The sequence below is a fragment of the Heteronotia binoei genome, chromosome 12, assembly GCF_032191835.1.
Source record: "Heteronotia binoei isolate CCM8104 ecotype False Entrance Well chromosome 12, APGP_CSIRO_Hbin_v1, whole genome shotgun sequence".
In the NCBI taxonomy this organism is placed as follows: Eukaryota; Metazoa; Chordata; class Lepidosauria; order Squamata; family Gekkonidae; genus Heteronotia; species Heteronotia binoei.
In genome coordinates, this window is record NC_083234.1 from 4,784,611 (window position 1) to 4,803,873 (window position 19,263).

General features: G+C 46.1%; 1 protein-coding gene across 1 annotated transcript; it reads right to left on the reverse strand.

Moving 5' to 3' along the window:
* Positions 1–1,053: 1,053 nt before the first annotated feature.
* On the reverse strand, positions 1,054–9,047 carry LOC132579941 (nicotinamide N-methyltransferase-like). Its single transcript, XM_060250522.1, has 3 exons — positions 8,892–9,047; positions 5,796–6,003; positions 1,054–1,474 (listed from the first exon to the last, which is right to left on the reverse strand). Exons 1-3 carry the CDS (start codon positions 9,043–9,045, stop codon positions 1,054–1,056), a joined length of 783 nt encoding a protein of 260 aa, XP_060106505.1. The 5' UTR covers positions 9,046–9,047.
* Positions 9,048–19,263: the final 10,216 nt, after the last annotated feature.

The window sequence follows — 19,263 nt, forward strand, 5'->3', positions numbered from 1 at the left end:
TTAGGGTGTAGAGAAGGGGTGCTTTTGCCTTAAGCTACCCCTCAGTGGGAGGAGGGACCCAACTGCTAACACTACAGCATGATAGCCTGCTGAAACCCTTCCCCCCAAACTCTACTCTCCCCAAGCCCCATCCTCAAGTCCCCAGGAATTTTCCCCAAAGAAGTGGGCAACCCTATTTTATTTAGCAAGCCTGAAGCTATGGCGGGGCCTCCAGGCTCCCCATCCCACCACCACAGCACTAAGGCCAGGCTCCTGGCCCCACTACTTACCACCTGGGGGGGGAGTAGTGCATTAAAGGGAGTCATGAGTGTGTGGTCCTGCTGCTGGGATACTATGTAGTGCAGGAAGAACAGGAGGAAGAAGAAGAAGAGGAAAAGGGAGAAGAGGAAGAAAATGAAGAAGACGAGAAGGAAGAGGAAGACGTGGAATAAGAAGAGGAAGAAGTGGAAGAAGAAGAGGAAGACGAGGAAGAATAAGAGGAAGAAGTGGAAGAAGAAGAAGAGGAAGACGAGGAAGAACAAGAGGAAGAAGTGGAAGAGGAAGAAGAGGAAGTGGAAGCGGAAGAAGATGAAGAAGAAGAGGAAGAAATGGAAGAAGAAGAAGAAGAAGAAGAAGAAGAAGAAGAAGAAGAAGAAGAAGAAGAAGAAGAAGAAAACCTCTCCCAGGGACTTTTTTCAAGGGCCATTAATTCAATCACTGTGAGACTGGGGGTGGTGGGGACCTCCCTTCCCTCCCTCCTTCAACCTTGGAAAGACTTCCCCCACCCCGCCTGTGTCTTTGCCACAGACCAAGTGGAAGAGACAACGGGACCTCCTCAGCATCTCTCCAAAGAGTACAGGACTGATGAGAAGTTCTGTGTGGAGCGGGGTGGGTGGGGGGGAAGACCACCCAAGTTTCTTTCTCAAACATTTTAAAACCTGGTTTAACTGGCTGGTGACCGGGTTTGGGGGGAGATGGGTTTAATAATCCCTAATTTCTGCATGGCGACGTGTGCCCCACTAAATGAAAAATCCTGGCAATGGCCCTGTATTCCAGCCGCTTACCAGATGCCCTTCAACGTTTCCGTGCAACCAGAACACAGGACCCCTTCCCATCATGCAATGCCTTTGGGAGGCTGAGCTTGGTCGCTTCCAACCACTCAATATCAAAGCCAGCCTCTTTCACAGCTTCTTCTACAGATTCCTGATCCAAGTAGAGGCACGAGAACTTGTGCTGGCCAACCATGTAGTAAGTTTCTTCCAGGATGACCATTAAGACTAAATGCCCTCCAGGTTTCACAAGGGAGCTGATGTTCTTCAGAGCAGAACGGTAGGTGGGCAGGTCTTTGCAAGCTGCTTCTAGGCACAAGGTGGAGAGCAGACAGTCGGCTAGAGGGAGAGAGAGCGGGGCCAGAGGGTTGGGCTGGGTCACATCACACTTCAGGAATTGTTTGATGGTTTTTCGTACCTTCTCCTCCTTTTGGGCCCACCTTTCCCTGGAACAGAATAAATGATGAATGAGACAAATCAAATCAAAATAGCTTTAATGGCATAGCAGTATTAAAAGATACATTGCAACATACACTTCCAGTGATTGAAATTCATCCAAAAAAGTACAATTCATATAAAAAGCCTATGTCTAAGAACAACTGCTTCTGCTAAAAGATTAGCTATCGTATTAGTAGTTTCTGTGAAAGTATCAGTGAGCAGATATCAAACTGTGCTATATTGGCTTCTAAAAAGATGAGCATATAAAGGTAGGAGTTTGTTACGAGACTCTGTGTGTAACTGGCAATTGAGCATAATATGTGAAATTGAGTCAATATCAGTAGTGGGGCAATTACAGAGTCTTTCCTGTAAGGGAATGTTATGAAATCGACCCTACAGCATGTTAGAGGGGAAAATATTCAGCCGCACTAATGTAAATGCTCTAAAATGGTTGGGGTGGCTGAGATTACGAAGGTATTGGGCCATTTGGCCATACTGAATTGAGAGGTTAAGGTGAGCTTGTGAATAAATATGAGGGTGAGATGGGCAGAAGTTGTGTAATTCTAAATCAAAAAGTCTTTGTCTGATAGATCACAAAATTCATCTTTCTTCCATTTGGAGGAAGTGGTCAATCGAGAAGCCAATTTGCTGGATATTCGCTTCCAGTGTTGCAAACCAAGGAGAGTTAAACGAATCGTTTTTTAAACATGAGATTAGAGAATTAGGAGCACTTCTGAAATGAATTTTGAGCCAATATTTAAAAGTTAGTAACCAGCCTTTTGATTGAATAAGATGCTGGCCCAATTCCAAACATAGTGCTGAATGAGGCACACACCTAGGGACGCCTAGGAGTTGGCGAAAAAAGTTGGCTTGGGTATGCTCAAGTTCTCATTCTAAATTTTGAACTACAACTCTTACTAAATTTGACTCCTGCTTACATTTTTAAAATAATAATAATAAAAGAATAAAAGATGAATGAGACAAGCCAGGGCCAGATCAAGGATCTCTACCCTAAACCTCCATTAGATGTCCTTCCATGACCTTGACCCCCATTAGATGGCCTTGAGAGCCAGCATGGTGTAGTGGTTAAGAGTGGAGGACTCTATTCTGGAGATTTGGGTTTGACTCCTCACTCCTCCTCCACATGCAGCCAGCTGGGTGACCTTGGGACAGTCACAGTTCTCTCAGAGCTCTCTCAGCCCCACCTACCACACGGGGTGCCTGTTGTGGGGAGAGGAAAGAAAGGAGACTGTCAGCTGTTCTGATACTCCAAGAAAAGGTCAGGGTATAAGTCCAATTTCTTCTCCTCTTCCTTTTCCTCAAAGACTGGTTCAACTTCCATGATTATCAAGACTCCATGGCGTTGCACCATGCTGAGGTACAATCTCCCCAAAACCCACTCTCTTGCAGCTCCACCCCCAAAGTCTCTGGATATTTTCCAGCCCAAACCTAGCAACTCTAAGAGCCCTGGCATGATAAGATTATCAAGCATGTAGATTGTCCAACCCCCCCCCCCCCAAAAAAAAAACATTCTAAGGAGGATTTTGGCTCTTTCTCAAGCTGAATTTTGTCACCCCACAACTGGAGCTTGCATCCACACTGCCTGGATTAACTATTTGCGGAAGCAGAGGAAAATTCCAAACAGCTGAGCCAGGTTTCTATAAATGAAAAGAAGAAGAAGAATATGAAGATATTGGATTTATATCCCGCCCTCCACTCAAGAGTCTCAGCGCGGCTCACAATCTCCTTTATCTCCCTCCCCCACAACAGGCACCCTGTGAGGTGGGTGGGGCTAAGAGGACTCTCACAGCAGCTGCCCTTTCAAGGACAACCTTTGCCAGAGCTATGGCTGACCCAAGGCCATGCCAGCAGGTGCAAGTGGAGGAGTGGGGAATCAAACCCAGGTCTCCCAGAAAAAAACGTCAGGGTGAAACTATACTATCAAAACATATATGTAATAGGGAAAACCCTTTGGCCTCTACCACTGAGTAGACTCTGCTCCTAAATAATCTAAGATAAACAATATAAATGTGCACAAAAGGCACTTTAATAATCCAAAGCTTCTACCTTAAACAGACTGCAGTACGAAACGCAAGAGTGCACGCAGGCACTAAGACATGACCTCTATTCTCAAACAGTCTGCACCAAAATGAATTCAAAACAGTCTGCAGAAAAATCACAGGCACTTTTGGAAGGTTAAGAGTCTGCTGCAGTCTCATGAACCAAAATCATAAGAGAGCAGTCTGTAATGAATTCTTTCATCCAGATTGTACACAGAAACTTAAGGAAATCAATTATCCCACTTCACAGTCTTGCTTGTTCAGTCCACTGTTTTTTTCAATGAGGTGCAGGATAAAGAATAAGTTCATCCACATGAAGCCCGTCCACGTTAGCCGGTGTCAAACGTTTCGTTGCCTTTTTCAAAACTGATGGCTTTTAAGTGGAATGCAAAAATCCTGTCTCTTCCGCTCAGGGGTGGCCAACGGTAGCTCTTCAGATGTTTTTTTTTTTTGCCTACAACTCCCATCAGCCCCAGCCAGCATGGCTGATGGCTGGGGCTGATGGGAGTTGTAGGCAAAAAAAAAAACACCTGTAGCGTTGGCCACTCCTGCTCTAGCTCATTCTTTGTAAGGACAGAGTGGCAGGTTTCTAGGCAATGCCTGGTGATTCTTATCCTGCAGCACAGTTATCTGACTTTGGCTGCTGCTATCGCCATATTCTTCATTGTTTTTCCTCATGCTAATTCCTAAGGTGTTCCCCCACCTCCCCCTCCATGGTTCAAAACATGGTGACAGCGTTGGCAATATTGATGCTACCCGGGGTTGCCAACCTCCAGCTCTCCTGGAATTACAACAGGTCTCCAAATGACAGAGATCAGGTCCCTTGGAGAAAATGGGTGCTTTGCCAACCTCCAGCTGGTTAGAAGAAATGGCAACACAGTACAGAGAGTAAGCCAAAAAAAACCTGCGTTAAAGAAAACAAAGCATTTATAACAAATTACAAATGATATCTATTAGAAATATGCAAAAGCGTCCTCAAATTCATTCATAAATAATAACACAGATCAAAAGCAAAGTCCCGTGCTGAAGAATAATATTCCATAAAATGACTCTGAAAAAAATTCAAAAAGTCTTTACAGAGTAGTCCTACTCCACAGAAGATCATAAACGGAGTTCTTCCTCTAGTGTCGGCTTCAGAAGGAAAATTCTTGCCTTCATGCGATCACCGGCTTAGATCATGCTCCGCTGCGTTGCAGCTTCTTCAAAAGCCAATTTACAAAGTCCTCAGACTGTCCTCTCTTATACGCCCATCTTGAATATCTTAAATGACGAGTCTGTAAAGACTTCTTGAATTTTTTCGGAGTCATCCTATGGAATAAACGAGTTCCCAGCAGACATTTCCCTCCCCTCCCCCTGCTTTCTGATGACTCTGAAGTGGGGGGGAGGGCCTCCAAATCGGGGGATCCCCTGCCCCCACCTGGGGATTGGCAACCCTACTGGGCCTCCTCCATCAGAACTCAACATTCTACAACTCTCTCCCCTTTGTCACCAGCATCCACTGGAGGAGGAGAACGTTTCCTGTTGCTTGGTGTTGCCTCAGTGATCTCTCCTTCCTGGATGTTTTCCTAGTTGCCTTGCTGGGACTTGTGAGGGCAGAAAGGCAGGATATAAATTTTGTTAATAAGAAAAATGAAACTAAATCTGAGATTGCATTTCCTCTTATCACAGCGTGGGAAATGCAGAGCCCACCTCTAGAGCCAAGGCCAAGAGAGCCTGGGAGCTGGTGCTGCAGGAAGGAGGAGGGTAAAAAGCCAGAGGAGGCAAAAGATGAATGAGCAGCAAGACCAAGAAGGTAAGTGGAGGAAATAGGGTTGCCAGCTCCAGACTGGGAAATTCCTGGAAATTTGGGGGTGGAGCCTGGGGTGGGTGGCATCTAGAGAGGGGAGGGACTCTGCAGGGCATAATGCCATACCTTACAATCCAGCCAATGTTATCTAGGAGAACTTGAACAAAGCAGGAGTCAAGTATCACCTTTAAGACCAACCGATTTTCATTCAGAACGTAAGCTTTCGTGTGCTCTCTAAGCACACCTCCTCATACCTGATCCCCTCGTCTGATGAAGTGAGCACACGAAAGCTGACGTTCTGAATAAAACTTGCTTGGTCTTAAAGGTGCCACTTAACTCCTGCTTTGTTCAACTGCTTCAGCCCCACACGGCTGCCCTCTTGGATCTATCGAGGAGAACTGATTTCTATAGTCTGGAGATGAATTTCAGTTCTGGGAGAACTCCAACTCCTACCTGAAGGCTGCACCATAACATTCCACGTACCTGTCCCCTTCCAGCTCGCAGACGTATTTCGCCACTGGGCTCCAGTCGAAAGCTCCCGGCTCCTTCCTCAGCCACCGCTGCATCTCCTCCCGGCTCTGGTCGGAATAATCTGTGGCGATGATCTCTCGGAAGGACTCGCAGGCCGAGAGGAGCTGGTAGATGGAGGCCCCGCTTCCAATATCAATCAGGGTGTCTCCTTTAAGGCCACCTGCATTAAATCACACACTCTGGCTACACAAGCTGACCCCACAGAGCTTGTTTTTGCTCAACTGTACTTCTTCAGGGACCACAACTGATCAACACTTCTCTGATAGGCCAAGGGAAAGCTTCCAGGTCAGCAGATGTGCCCTCCCATCAAGGCCATTGCGAGAACTGCCAGCTCTGGATCTAGGGTTGCCAATCCCCAGGTGGGGGCAGGGGATCCCCTGGTTTGGAGGCCCTCCCCCCACTTCAGGGTCGTCAGAAAGCGGTGGGAGGAGAGGGAAATGTCTGCTGGGAACTCTGTTATTCCCTATGGAGATTTATTCCCATAGAAAATCATAGAGAATTGATCCACGGGTATCTGGGGCTCTGGGGGGGGCTATTATTTGGGGTAGAAGCACCAAATTTTCAGTATAGCATCTAGTGCCTCTCCCCAAAATACCCCCCAAGTTTCAAAAAGATTGGACCAGGGGGTCCAATTCTATGAGCCCCAAAAGAAGGTGCCCCTATCCTTCATTATTTCTTATGGAAGGAAGAAATTGAAAAGGTGTGCCGTCCCTTTAAATGTGATGGCCCGAACTCCCTTTGGAGTTCAATTATGCTTGTCATAGGCTTGATCTTGGCTCCATCCCTAATGTCTCCTGGCTCCACCCCCAAAGTCTCCTGGCTCCACCCCCAAAGTCCCCAGATATTTCTTGAATTGGACTTGGCAACCCTATCTGGATCACAGGAGGATAGGGTTGCCAATTCCAGGCAGAGAAATTCCTGGAGATTTGGTAATGGAGGAGTTTTAGGAAGGGAGGGTCCTCAGTGGGGTGTAATGCTGGGGAGTCCACCCTCCCAAGCTGCCCTTTTCTCCAGGGGAACTGTTCTCTATAGTATGAAGTTCTGTTGCAATTCTGGGAGATCTGCAGGCCCCACCTGGAGGCTGGCATCCATACTGGCCAGGGTTACAGACTGATACATTAATCTACAGTTCGTTAAGCATTTTCTTAATTGTTTGTGCTAGCTCTCATATCACTGTGTGTTGTTCAGAGATCTTCAGGCTGCTTAATGGTTCTATGTGATGTCCGCTTTTACATAAATTAATCCTGATTCAGGGGAACAGGGCTCCTTTCTACACTGTATCCAACCCCCTGCACAATGCCGGAAACCCACAAAGACCTCCCCCTAAATTCACAGGATCTTCATTGCTGTCAGATGGCCATCTAGCCTCTGTTTAAAAACCTCCAAGGAAGGAGAGCCCACCACCTCCCAAGGAAGCCTGTTCCACTGAGGAATCGCTCTAACGGTCAGGAAGTTCTTCCTAATGTTGAGCCGGAAACTCTTTTGATTTAATTTCAACCCACTGGTTCTGGTCCTACCTTCCGGGGCCACAGAAAATAATTCCACACCATCCTCTCTATGACAGCCCTTCAAGGACTTGAAGATGGTGATCCTATCACCTCTCAGCTGCCTCCTCTCCAGGCTAAACATGCCCAGATCCTTCAACCTTTCCTCATAGGACTTGGTCTCCAGACCCCTCATCCTCTATAGGAAAGCCCTTCAGGTACTTGAAGATGGTGATCATATCATCTCTCAGCTGTCTCCTCTCCAGGCTAAACATTCCCAGCTCCTTCAACCTTTCCTCATAGGATTTGGTCTCCAGACCCCTCATCCTCTATATGACAGCCCTTCAAGTACTTGAAGATGGTGATCCTATCACCTCTCAGCTGCCTCCTCTCCAGGGTAAACATGCCCAGATCCTTCAACCTTTCCTCATAGGACTTGGTCTCCAGACCCCTCATCCTCTATAGGACAGCCCTTCAGGTACTTGAAGATGGTGATCATATCATCTCTCAGCTGTCTCCTCTCCAGGCTAAACATCCTCAGCTCCTTCGACCTTTCCTCATAGGACTTGGTCTCCAGACCCCTCATCCTCTATAGGACAGCCCTTCAGGTACTTGAAGATGGTGATCATATCATCTCTCAGCTGTCTCCTCTCCAGGCTAAACATCCTCAGCTCCTTCGACCTTTCCTCATAGGACTTGGTCTCCAGACCCCTCATCCTCTATATGACAGCCCTTCAAGTACTTGAAGATGGTGATCATGTCACCTCTCAGCCACCTCCTCTCCAGGCTAAACATCCCCAGCTCCTTCAACCTTTCCTCATAGGACTTGGTCTCCAGATCTGACGAGTACTCTTCTCTCTTCAATGTGTTTTTCCTGTGGATTCACCATTTACATTTTCCTGCTCTTTGGGAGCATTCCTGACCGAAAGCGGGAGTGGCTACTTGGTTTATTTTGGAAGTTATGAGCTCATACTAACCATTAAAGCTATCTGAATTTAAAGAGACAGTGATCCATGGAACTCCAGAAGCTATTAGGAAAGAATTGTTGCAACTGTTGTAGTTGCGTTTTCTTCCTTTCATAGTAAATTGTTATTTGGTGAGCTTATAAAAGTTGTTAAATTGCACCTAAAACATATATTGTTTACAGTTTGAAAAAGGATCATTCATTCATTTAAGCGAAGCTATTATTCTTACCATTTTCTGCAGGGAAGTTGATGTCTGCCAGCTGGAGTTCAGTTGTAAAAGTGGGAGATCTCCAGGCCCCACCTGGAGGCTGGCAACTGAGAGAATTATGACTGACTCAAGGCCATTCCAGCTGATGCATGTGGAAGAGTGGGAATCAAACCTGATTCTCCCAGATAAGAGTCCGCTAACTTACCCACTACACTGAACTGGCTCTCTGCAGTTCACCGGCCTCTTAAGGGCCCAGGGTCTGAGGTCAGCAACAAAGTTGGCAACCCCATTCATAATAAAAGTGGAGCAATCAAATGAATTGGAGAGATGTTATTCACAGGTTGTCGGTTGCATCAGAGCTCTAAGACAAACAAAAGTTCTCAAAACTTACCTGAGTGAAAAGCCTTGTGGAGAGTCTTCAGACCAAACGCAAACACGGGACTTTTGTGTTCGCTCTCAGGATCAAAGGAATGATACGTTTCCAGGTGCTCTTTTGGGTCAAAATGCTGAGCATAATGGTCTTTCTCAGTGAAGGCCACCTCCATAATGCCTGCCTGCAAAATCCTTCACAGTCGGGGTTCTATGCCTTTCTCTCTCCTGCCTCAGCAGATCTTGTCGCCAAACCAAAGGTGTCTCCTCAATACCTGTTCTTTTTGTCTTCTGACCCCCAACTCACCAATCGTTACCTTCTCTAAAGTAAATCTAATTCTAAAAGAACAGGGAAGATGATCCTGTCTCTGTAAAGTTGGACAACTCTGGATGAGGTGCTTTCTAACTTCTGCACTCTCCTACCAATGCAAGGGCTGTTTTATGTAGGCTGACAACCATGCCAGAGGGGCAGTTGGTGGGGGGGGTGGGGGGTGGAGCCCTGGAATCCCATTTTATGACGCTGTCAGCTGTCACAAGCTAGCCCAGTCTCAGCTGTAGCAAGCTGTTCTTAATCACCCAGTTCTCGCTTCCTTTTTTTAATAAGGGATCATGTTCTGTGTGGTGGACCCATCTTAAATGTCTTGAACCCCTGGAAAAGGACCGAGAGCGATGACGCATGTAATAGTTACATAAATGTCCAGCCCAAGAGAGTCTCACAGGAACTTCTGTGGTCAAAAAGCCCTAAATTTAACAGTCAAGGGCCAGATGCTCCATACCACTCACTGTTGAGCTCATAGACATATTTCACCGCCGAGCTCCAATCAGAAGCTCCCGGTTCCTTCCTTAGCTCCCACTGCATCTCCTCCCAGTTCTGGTCGGTATAATCTGTGGCAATGATTTCTCGGAAGGACTCACAGGCAGAGCGGAAGTGGCAGAGCTGGGTCCAGTTCCAGTTTGTGTCACATAACTAGTCACACAAACTGACCCCCCCCATCCCCAAGTTTATGAGCTTTGAGTATCCCTCAAATCTTTCACTTAACTCTTGGCACATAGGCTCTGACCTTACACCTATCTTGATCAATTCTGGACCATGTGGCATCCAATAAGGCACAGGATGCAATATGTATGCCATTGATTAAGACATAAGGCTGTAGAATAAGAGGCCTCAAGAATATCTCGAAGCCTTTGTCACTTCATAAAATTTCCTTGTGATCCAGCATTGTTCTATTGTTTTATTCTATTCTGTACTATGAGCCGGGGTGGGGGCGTGGGTGGGCTCCCTCTGGGTGTCCTGCCCCCCCAGGGAAAGTGTATGCGCAATACATCACCTCTCCTTTCCCGGTGTAGTGAACGCTGCGTGGTCACTGTCTGGCTTTGCCTGGCAGATGGTCACTGCAATGGCCTCTCCTACATTACTGCACCTGTGGCAACACCTTCTCGCTCGTCCCCCCCCCCCGTTTTTCACAGAGTTTGCCACATCGTGGTGTGACCGAATGTCCAGCGGTATAACCGGATGGGCAGGCTGGGCTCACCAACCTCGCCAGCCAAGAGAAGGAAAACTCTAACATCAAGCCCGGGCAGACAGAGCTCGTTAATGTAACACCTACCACCTGGAGGACTTGCTGCCGGCGCCCCGGCTTACTGGGCCATGGCAGATGACCCCAAGGTGAAGGGGTGGAGCCAGTACTGCGCACACTGCGCTTCACCTAAAAATTCCTCTGCGCAGGCCTGAAGGGTATCCACATCCACAACCCACAACATACCAAGTCCTGCAGCGATGGGCAAGGGGCGAAACGGCAGGTGGAAGATGCCACTGGAAGCCGCAGTCCCGATCCTGCATGTAGGCGGTTCAGGGCATTGGTTGCCTGATGCTGACCCGGAGACGAAAGCATTTTTCGGCAGCACCCTGAATGACCAAGCAGCCTTATTTAGAGGCAGCACTGCTTGCTCCGTATGGAGAGGGGCCTAGAAAAGGTGGCCTAAACAAAGCTCGTCTCCTCCCCCACCAGTTGGCTAGCCGCAGTCAACGGGCATCCTTATTTGCGGTCAAATAATAACAACAAAGAAAAGGCATGCACCTGCCTCACAAAGTGTGCAAAGACTAAAGCTTGCGTGTTGGAACATCAGAACCATGCTTGACACAGTAGACAGTGGTCGCCCTGAACGAAGCTCTGCTCTAGTTGCCCACGAACTTTTCAGGTTGAATATCAACATAGCAGCTCTCAGTGAGGTCCGTTTTCCTGAGGAAGGTAGTCTTCAAGAACACGGTGCTGGCTATACCCTCTACTGGTTGGGTAAGTCAAAGGCTGAGAGCCGCCTTTCTGGCGTTGGCCTCATGGTCAGGAACTCCATTGCCTCTAAACTCGAAAACCTGCCAACAGGTCACTCAGATCGCATCATATCCATGTGCCTCCCACTTCAAAACAAGCAGCATGCAACACTCTTCAGTGTGTATGCCCCAACCCTTCAAGCAGATCTTGCAGAAAAGAACAAGTTCTATGAAGATCTACGCAACCTCGTACGGAAGACCCCTACAGAGGACAAGGTGATCATCCTTGGCGACTTCAATGCCAGAGTAGGTAAAGACTCGGAAGCCTGGAAAGGAGTACTTTGCAAACACGGCATTGGCAACTGCAATGATAACGGGCACCTCCTGCTAGAATTCTGCACGGAGCATCAGCTCACCATCACCAACACTATCTTCCAGCAGAAGAATAGTCTGAAGACAACCTGGATGCACCCACAGTCCAAGCATTGGCACCTTATTGACTACATCCTGGTGCGCCAGAGAGACCTTCGAGATGTCTTACACACCCAAGTAATGCCCAGTGCAGAATGTCATACAGATCATCGTCTTGTACGCTGCAACCTCCGTCTTCACCTTAAATCTACACCCAGGAGAGGCGGTATCCCCCGGAGGAAGTTTCAGGTTGGCAGCCTTCAGTCAGCCAAAGTTAAAGCTGCCTTTCGGTCAAAACTCCAGATAAGAATTGAGGACCCCAGTTGCCCTACAGACCCTTCTCCAGAAGCACTCTGGGAACACCTAAAAACTACTATCCTGTTGACCTCTGAAGAAGTCCTCGGGTTCTTCACAAGGAAGAACAAGGACTGGTTTGACGAGAACAATCAAGAGATCCAAGAATTACTGGCGAAAAAGAGATCTGCCTACCAAGCACATCTTGCTCAGCCCTTCTGTCCTGGGAAAAAAGCAACCTTTTGTGCTGCATATAGCAACCTCCAGCGCAAGCTTCGAGACATTCAGAACGAGTGGTGGACCAAGCTTGCAGAGAGAACCCAGCTGTGTGCAGACACTGGTGATTTAAGAGGGTTCTACGAAGCCCTGAAGGCAGTATATGGTCCATCATATCAGGTTCAGAGTCCCTTGCATAGTGCAGACGGCCAAGTGCTCCTCACAGACAAGGCATCCATACTGAACCGGTGGTCAGAGTATTTTCAGGTTCTCTTCAGTGCCAATCGCGTAGTTCAAGATTCAGCAATCCAACTCACCCCACTTCAACCAGTGAAAACAGAGTTGGATGAGATCCCCACCCTAGAAGAGACTGTTAAAGCCATCAAGCAACTGAAAAGTGGCAAGGCAGCGGGAGTTGATGGAATTCCACCAGAGATCTGGAAGCATGGGGGCATAGTACTACATAGCACACTTCACAAAGTACTTGTCACCTGCTGGGAACAAGGCAAACTACCACAGGACTTTCGTGATGCAATCATCATTACTCTACACAGGAACAAAGGGGAAAAGTCAGACTGCTCCAACTACCGGGGGATAACCCTGCTCTCCATCGCAGGCAAAATCCTTGCTAGAATACTCCTGAACAGACTGGTGCCCACCATTGCAGAAGAACTCCTCCCAGAGAGCCAGTGTGGCTTCAGAGCTAACAGGAGCACCACCGACATGGTATTTGTTCTCAGGCAGCTCCAAGAGAAATGCAGGGAACCAAGGGTCTATATGTGACTTTTGTCGACCTTACCAAAGCTTTCGATACCGTTAGGAGGAAAGGCCTGTGGCAAATCTTGGAACATTTAGGATGTCCCCCAAGGTTCCTCAGCATGATTATCCAGCTACATGAAGACCAGCGTGGCCAAGTCAGACACTGCAACGATCTCTCGGAACCCTTTCCAATAGGCACAGGTGTAAAGCAAGGCTGCGTTCTCGCGCCAACTCTCTTTACGATCTTCTTTAGCATGATACTTCAAAGAGCCACAGTAGGTTTAGATGATGACGATGGTGTCTACATCCGCTATCGCACCGATGGCAGCCTGTTCAACCTGAGGTGACTAAAGGCCCACTCCAAGACAATGGAAAAACTTATCCGAGAGCTACTGTTTGCTGAAGATGCTGCACTCGTCTCCTACTCGGCATCAGCTCTGCAGTATATGAGGTCCTGCTTTGCAGAGGCTGCCAAGCTATTCGGCCTAGAAGTTAGTCTGAAGAAGACAGAAGTTCTCCACCAGCCTGCACCCCAGGAAGATTATCACCCTCCTTGCATCACTTTGGGTGAATCAGTTTTGAAGACAGTCCAGCAGTTCAGCTACCTGGGGTGCATCATCTCCTCAGATGCCAAGATCGACAAGGAGATCGATAATATGGTGGCAAAGGCAAACCGTGCATTTGGCCGACTGCATAAAAGAGTGCGGAGCAACAAGCATCTGAAAAAAGGCACAAAGATCAATGTTTACAAAGCCGTTGTGATGACAACCCTCATCTACAGCTCCGAATCGTGGGTTTTATACCGTCATCACCTGCGACTCCTTGAGCGCTTTCATCAGCGCTGCCTTCGCACCATCCTCAACATCCACTGGAGTGACTTTGTGACCAACACTGAAGTCCTCAAGCGGGCGGAGGTTACAAGCATCAAGGCACTGCTGTTGAAGACGCAGCTGCGCTGGGCAGGGCATATTTCCAGGATGGAAAACCACCGCCTTCCCAAGATTGCTCTGTATGGCGAACTTTCCACTGGCCATCGAAATAGAGGGGCACCAAAGAAGAGGTACAAGGACTCCTTGAAGAAATCCTTTGGTACCTGTCGCATCAACCATCACCAGTGGTCTGACCTAGCCTCAGATTGCAAAGCATGGAGGCACATCATCCACCAGGCTGTCTCTTCCTTTGAGAACGCACGCATAGCTGGTCTTGAGGACAAAAGGAGATTGAGGAAGAATCGCACTGCTACAGCACCAACCCCAAATCAGACTTTTCCCTGCAGCCACTGTGGCCAGACCTGCCTGTCCCGCATTGGTCTTGTCAGCCACCAGCGAGCCTGCAGCAGACATGGACTACTGCACCTTTCTTAAATCTTCGTTCGCAAAGTCAAGCCGAGAGAGAGAGACTATGAGCCAATATGTGTACTTACCTTTCTGACCTCTGAAGAAGACCAATCTGGGTCAAAACACATCAGGTCAAGTTGAGCGGGTTCCCATTGTGGTTTTATGATTGTACATAGGATAGAGGCTTATGATGGGCCCTTAAATGGTTTTAGCTTTCTACAATAAATGCATGTATGTTGGTTTATGATTTATTTTACAGTTTGTTTTTAATGTTTGGCCCTTTAATTGCATATTAACCTTTCAGGTTTTTATCTCTCAAATGGGACACCTAGAATAAACTTAGAGTCCAGTGGCACCTTTTAGACCAACAAAGTTTTATGCAGGGTGTGAGCTTTTGTGTGCATACACACACACTTCTTCAGATACAACGAGATGGAGGAAAACCACTCAAATTCATAGACAGGGCTAACAAGCAAACACCATATAAAATGATGAAGGCATTCTGAGACAGAACAGAAACAACCAGGGGTCGTTTTGTAGAAAAAATAGGTGGTGGAGCTCATCCAGGGACTGTTATGCAGCTGCACCTACCATTCCATGAACAAGGTGGGGAGAAGGAGCGGGAACTATCAGAAAGGTTCAGGAGATGTGCTCCTGTGAGCTCCTGCTGAATTCAAGGCCTGGACACAACTAGCCAAGTGTTCTGTCTCAAAATTTGTCCACATTTGTAAATTTGGTACCTTATTATCTTTCCATTTTAATGCTATTAATAACTTGGCAATATTAATTAGAATTAAACTGATTTCTTTTCTTGGACTATCAATGTTTGAAGTTTCCCAAAGGTCCAATAAAATTGTCTTTGGTGTAAAAGGAATATTTAGTGACAATATTTCTTTTATTTTACTAACTATGTTGGTCCAATAGAATTCCTACTCAGGGCATGCCCACCAACAGTGCAAGTAATTTGCAAGTTGTCCACATTTTTTATAACACAATGAAGAGCATGTGGAATCCATTCTGTTTAGTGTAGATGGTGATAAATACCACCTAGTTAATAATTTTATAGATTGTAGATGAACTGAAAATATGTTTGATGCATAGTTAGGTGAAGTCCAAATTTGATCCCATTCAAGTTCTGTTATCTTAGCCTTTAAATTGGCATGCCATTGTTTTTGATAGAGAGTTAATTTCTCTTCCTCTAAGTTATTAAGCATTTTATACATAACTGTGATTAAATCAGATTTTTATTCTCCCTTATTCTGTAACAATTGTTCTAACGGTGTCATTTGTCTTTTCCTTGAAAATTGTACAGATGAAGATTCTAAAAGGTGCTTCAATTGAAGAAAAAGAAAAAGAATTGCAGATTTATACCCCGCCCTTCCCGCTGAATCAGAGACTCAGAGCGGCTTACAATCTTCTCTCCCCACAACAGACACTCTGTGAGGTGGGTGGGGCTGAGAAGGCTCTCACAGCAGCTGCCCTTTCAAGGACAATTCTGCGAGAGCTATGGCTATCCCAAGCCCATTCCAGCAGCTGCAAGTGGAGGAGTGGGGAATCAAACCCAGTTCTCCCAGATAAGAGTCTGCACACTTAACCGCTACACCAAACTGGCTCTTGCAGGTAAGCATACCACAGGATAGATTGATCTAATTTTTGTTCCAGCTGATTTTTTATCTAAAACATTTTGTCTATTCAATAAGTAATTCTTGTTATACCTTTAGCTTTCCATGATTCAAAAATAGAAGAATATAGCCCCGAAGGAAACCATTTTAGATTCATAGATGTGGTCTGATTGGGAATTTCTGTGGCTAATTTTTCTTTCCTTTAAACCATATTTGTAATGAATTTTTAAAGAAATTCTTATCGTCTTTAATTCCTCTTTTATATTTTCTTTTTTCCCATAATAAATCATATAGTGATCGATGCTTTATGTGCGGCATCTCTATTGCTGCCCAAGCAGGTAATATATGCTCAGTGGCTGCTCTTAATAGTATTGAAGTATGAACCAATTCATAATATAGGCTCTATATCAGGGGTGGCCAATGGTAGCTCTCCAGATGTTTTTTTGCCTACAACTCCCATCAGCCCTAGCCAGCATGGCTGAAGGCTGGGGCTGATGGGAGTTGTAGGCAAAAAAAAATCTGAGGCGCTACTGTTGGCCACCCCTGCTCTATATTATGAGCTAATATAGGCTCTATTAGCAGTCCTAGCAAACGTTTTGAAATTAATACACAGTTTCTTATGATTAAAAAAAAGAAGCTGGTTAAGAGAGCATTGCAGTTGTTGTAATGAAATCTGTAATATTTTCTTAACCTTTAATACTATGACCAGCGAACTAATCCTAATTGGTCTCCATCTTCTAAATAGGAAATTTACTTCTGACAAGGTTCTTCCATAGAAAAATCTCTCAGTGCTTATGTGATTCCAGATGTGACGAATAAAATATCTGTAAATGAGTTATAATTTGGGGGAATCCTCAAGTCCTGCCTGGACTTTCTCATCCAAACCAAACGGTTGCACTGCTGCCTAGGGGACCTCTTTTCTCTCAAGGAAGTGAGGATTGTGCAAGGATAACAGTAATTTTTTTTAATAGAACTTGTGCTATTCTTTGGGTTGCCAACCTCCAGATGGAACCTGAAGATCTCCCAGAATTACAACGGACCCCCAGGCTACAGAGATCAGTTCCCCTGGAGAAAAATGAATGCTTTGGAGGCTGGACTCTATAGTTACGAGAAATAATCAGTCTCCACTATGTTTGCAGAATTACCTGGGAGATGGGTAACAAGGATTAAGACCCCTATGTATACAAGGAAAGTCCTTGAGAGAACTCTTGAAATAACCAGACTGTTATTCTGTTGGAAAGGTTTTAACTGCAGAACATGAAACAGGATAAAACAAAGGTGCACACAGCAAACACATACAAGAGCTAACTAGGAAAATCAGGGAGGAAAGGGCACAGTGTTGTAGGGATGGATGAGATTTAAGAAGTCTGTGGAAGCAGCAAGTCAAAGAGGAAATGGCCATCATTTTGGGAAGTGAGACAGAGGAGGGAAAGTCCAAGAACAGACAGACACACATACACTGAGGGGCCAGCAGAGTGGCATATTCACAGAGCAAAATGTATCCTGAGGCAGGTTGACTCATCATCAGAAGACAATGAACTGGTCATTCTACTGGAGGTAGACAAAGGGGTGGGAGAACATAAGAACATAAGAGAAGCCATGTTGGATCAGGCCAATGGCCCATCCAGTCCAACACTCTGTGTCACATAAGAACATAAGAGAAGCCATGTTGGATCAGGCCAGTGGCCCCTCCAGTCCAACACTCTGTGTCACACAGTGGCCAAAAAAATTATACACACACACACACACACACACATATATACACACTGTGGCTAATAGCCACTGATGGACCTCTGCTCCATATTTTTATCTAACCTACTCTTGAAACTGTCTATGCTTGTAGCCGCCACTACTTCCTGTGGCAGTGAATTCCACATGTTAATCAACCTTTGGGTGAAGAAGGACTTCCTTTTATCTGTTTTAACCTGACTGCTCAGCAATTTCATTGAATGCCCACGAGTTCTTGTATTGTGAGAAAGGCAGAAAAGTACTTCTTTCTCTACTTTCTCCATTCCATGCATTATCTTGTAAACCTCTATCATGTCACCCCGCACTTGACGTTTCTCCAAGCTAAAGAGCCCCAAACGTTTTAACCTTTCTTCATAGGGAAAGTGTTCCAAACCTTTAATCATTCTAGTTGCCCTTATCCGGACTTTTTCCAATGCTGTAATATCCTTTTTGAGGTGCAGTGACTAGAATTGCACACAGTATTCCAAATGAGACCACAGCATCGATTTATACAGGGGCATTATGATACTGGCTGATTTGTTTTCAATTCCCTTCCTAATAATTCCCAGCATAGTGTTGGCCTTTTTTATTGCAATCGCACACTGTCTTGACATTTTCAGTGAGTTATCTACCATGACCCCAAAATCTCTCTCTTGGTCAGTCTCTGCAAGTTCACACCCATCATCTTGTATTTGTAGCTGGGATTCTTGGCCCCAATGTGCATTACTTTGCACTTGGCCACATTGAACTTCATCTGCCATGTTGATGCCCACTCACCCAGCCTCAACAGATCCCTTTGGAGTTCCTCACAATCCTCTCTGGTTCTCACCACCCTGAACAATTTAGTGTCATCTGCAAACTCGGCCACTTCACTGCTCCAAATCATTTATGAACAAGTTAAAGAGCATGAGACCCAGTACTGAGCCCTGCGGCACCCCACTGCTTACCGTCCTCCACTGCAAAGACTGCCCATTTATACTCACTCTCTGCTTCCTATTAATTAGCCAGTTTTTGATCCACAAGAGGACCTGTCCTTTTACTCCATGACTCTCGAGCTTTCTAAGGAGCCTTTGATGAGGAACTTTATCAAAAGCTTTCTGGAAGTCAAGGTAAACAACATCTATCGGGTCTCCTTTGTCCACATGTTTGTTCACCCCCTCAAAGAAATGTAACAGGTTAGTGAGGCAAGACCTGCCCTTACAGAACCCATGCTGAGTCTTCCTCAGTAACCCGTGTTCATCAATGTGCCTACTCATTCTGTCCTTGATAATGGTTTCTACCAACTTTCCCGGTATTGAAGTCAGACTGACTGGCCTGTAATTTCCCGGATCTCCTCTGGAACCCTTTTTAAAGATGGGGGTGACATTTGCTACCTTCTAGTCCTCAGGAACGGAGGCAGATTTTAATGAAAGATTACATATTTTTGTCAGGATATCCACAAGTTCAACTTTGAGTTCTTTCAGAACCCTTGGATGTATGCCATCCGGACCTGGTGACTTATTAGTTTTTAATTCGTCTATCAGTTGTAGGATCTCCTCTCTTGTCACCTCAATCTGACTCAGGTCTTTCAACACCCCTTCCAAAATTAGGGGTTCTGGAGCAGGCAAACACTTCTCCTCTTCCACAGTGAAGACGGAGGCAAAAATGCATTCAGCCTCTCAGCCATTTCCCTATCCTCCTTCAGTAATCCTTTTACCCCTTGGTCATCCAAGGGCCCCACTGCCTCCCAGGCTGGTTTCCTGTTTCTAATATATTTGA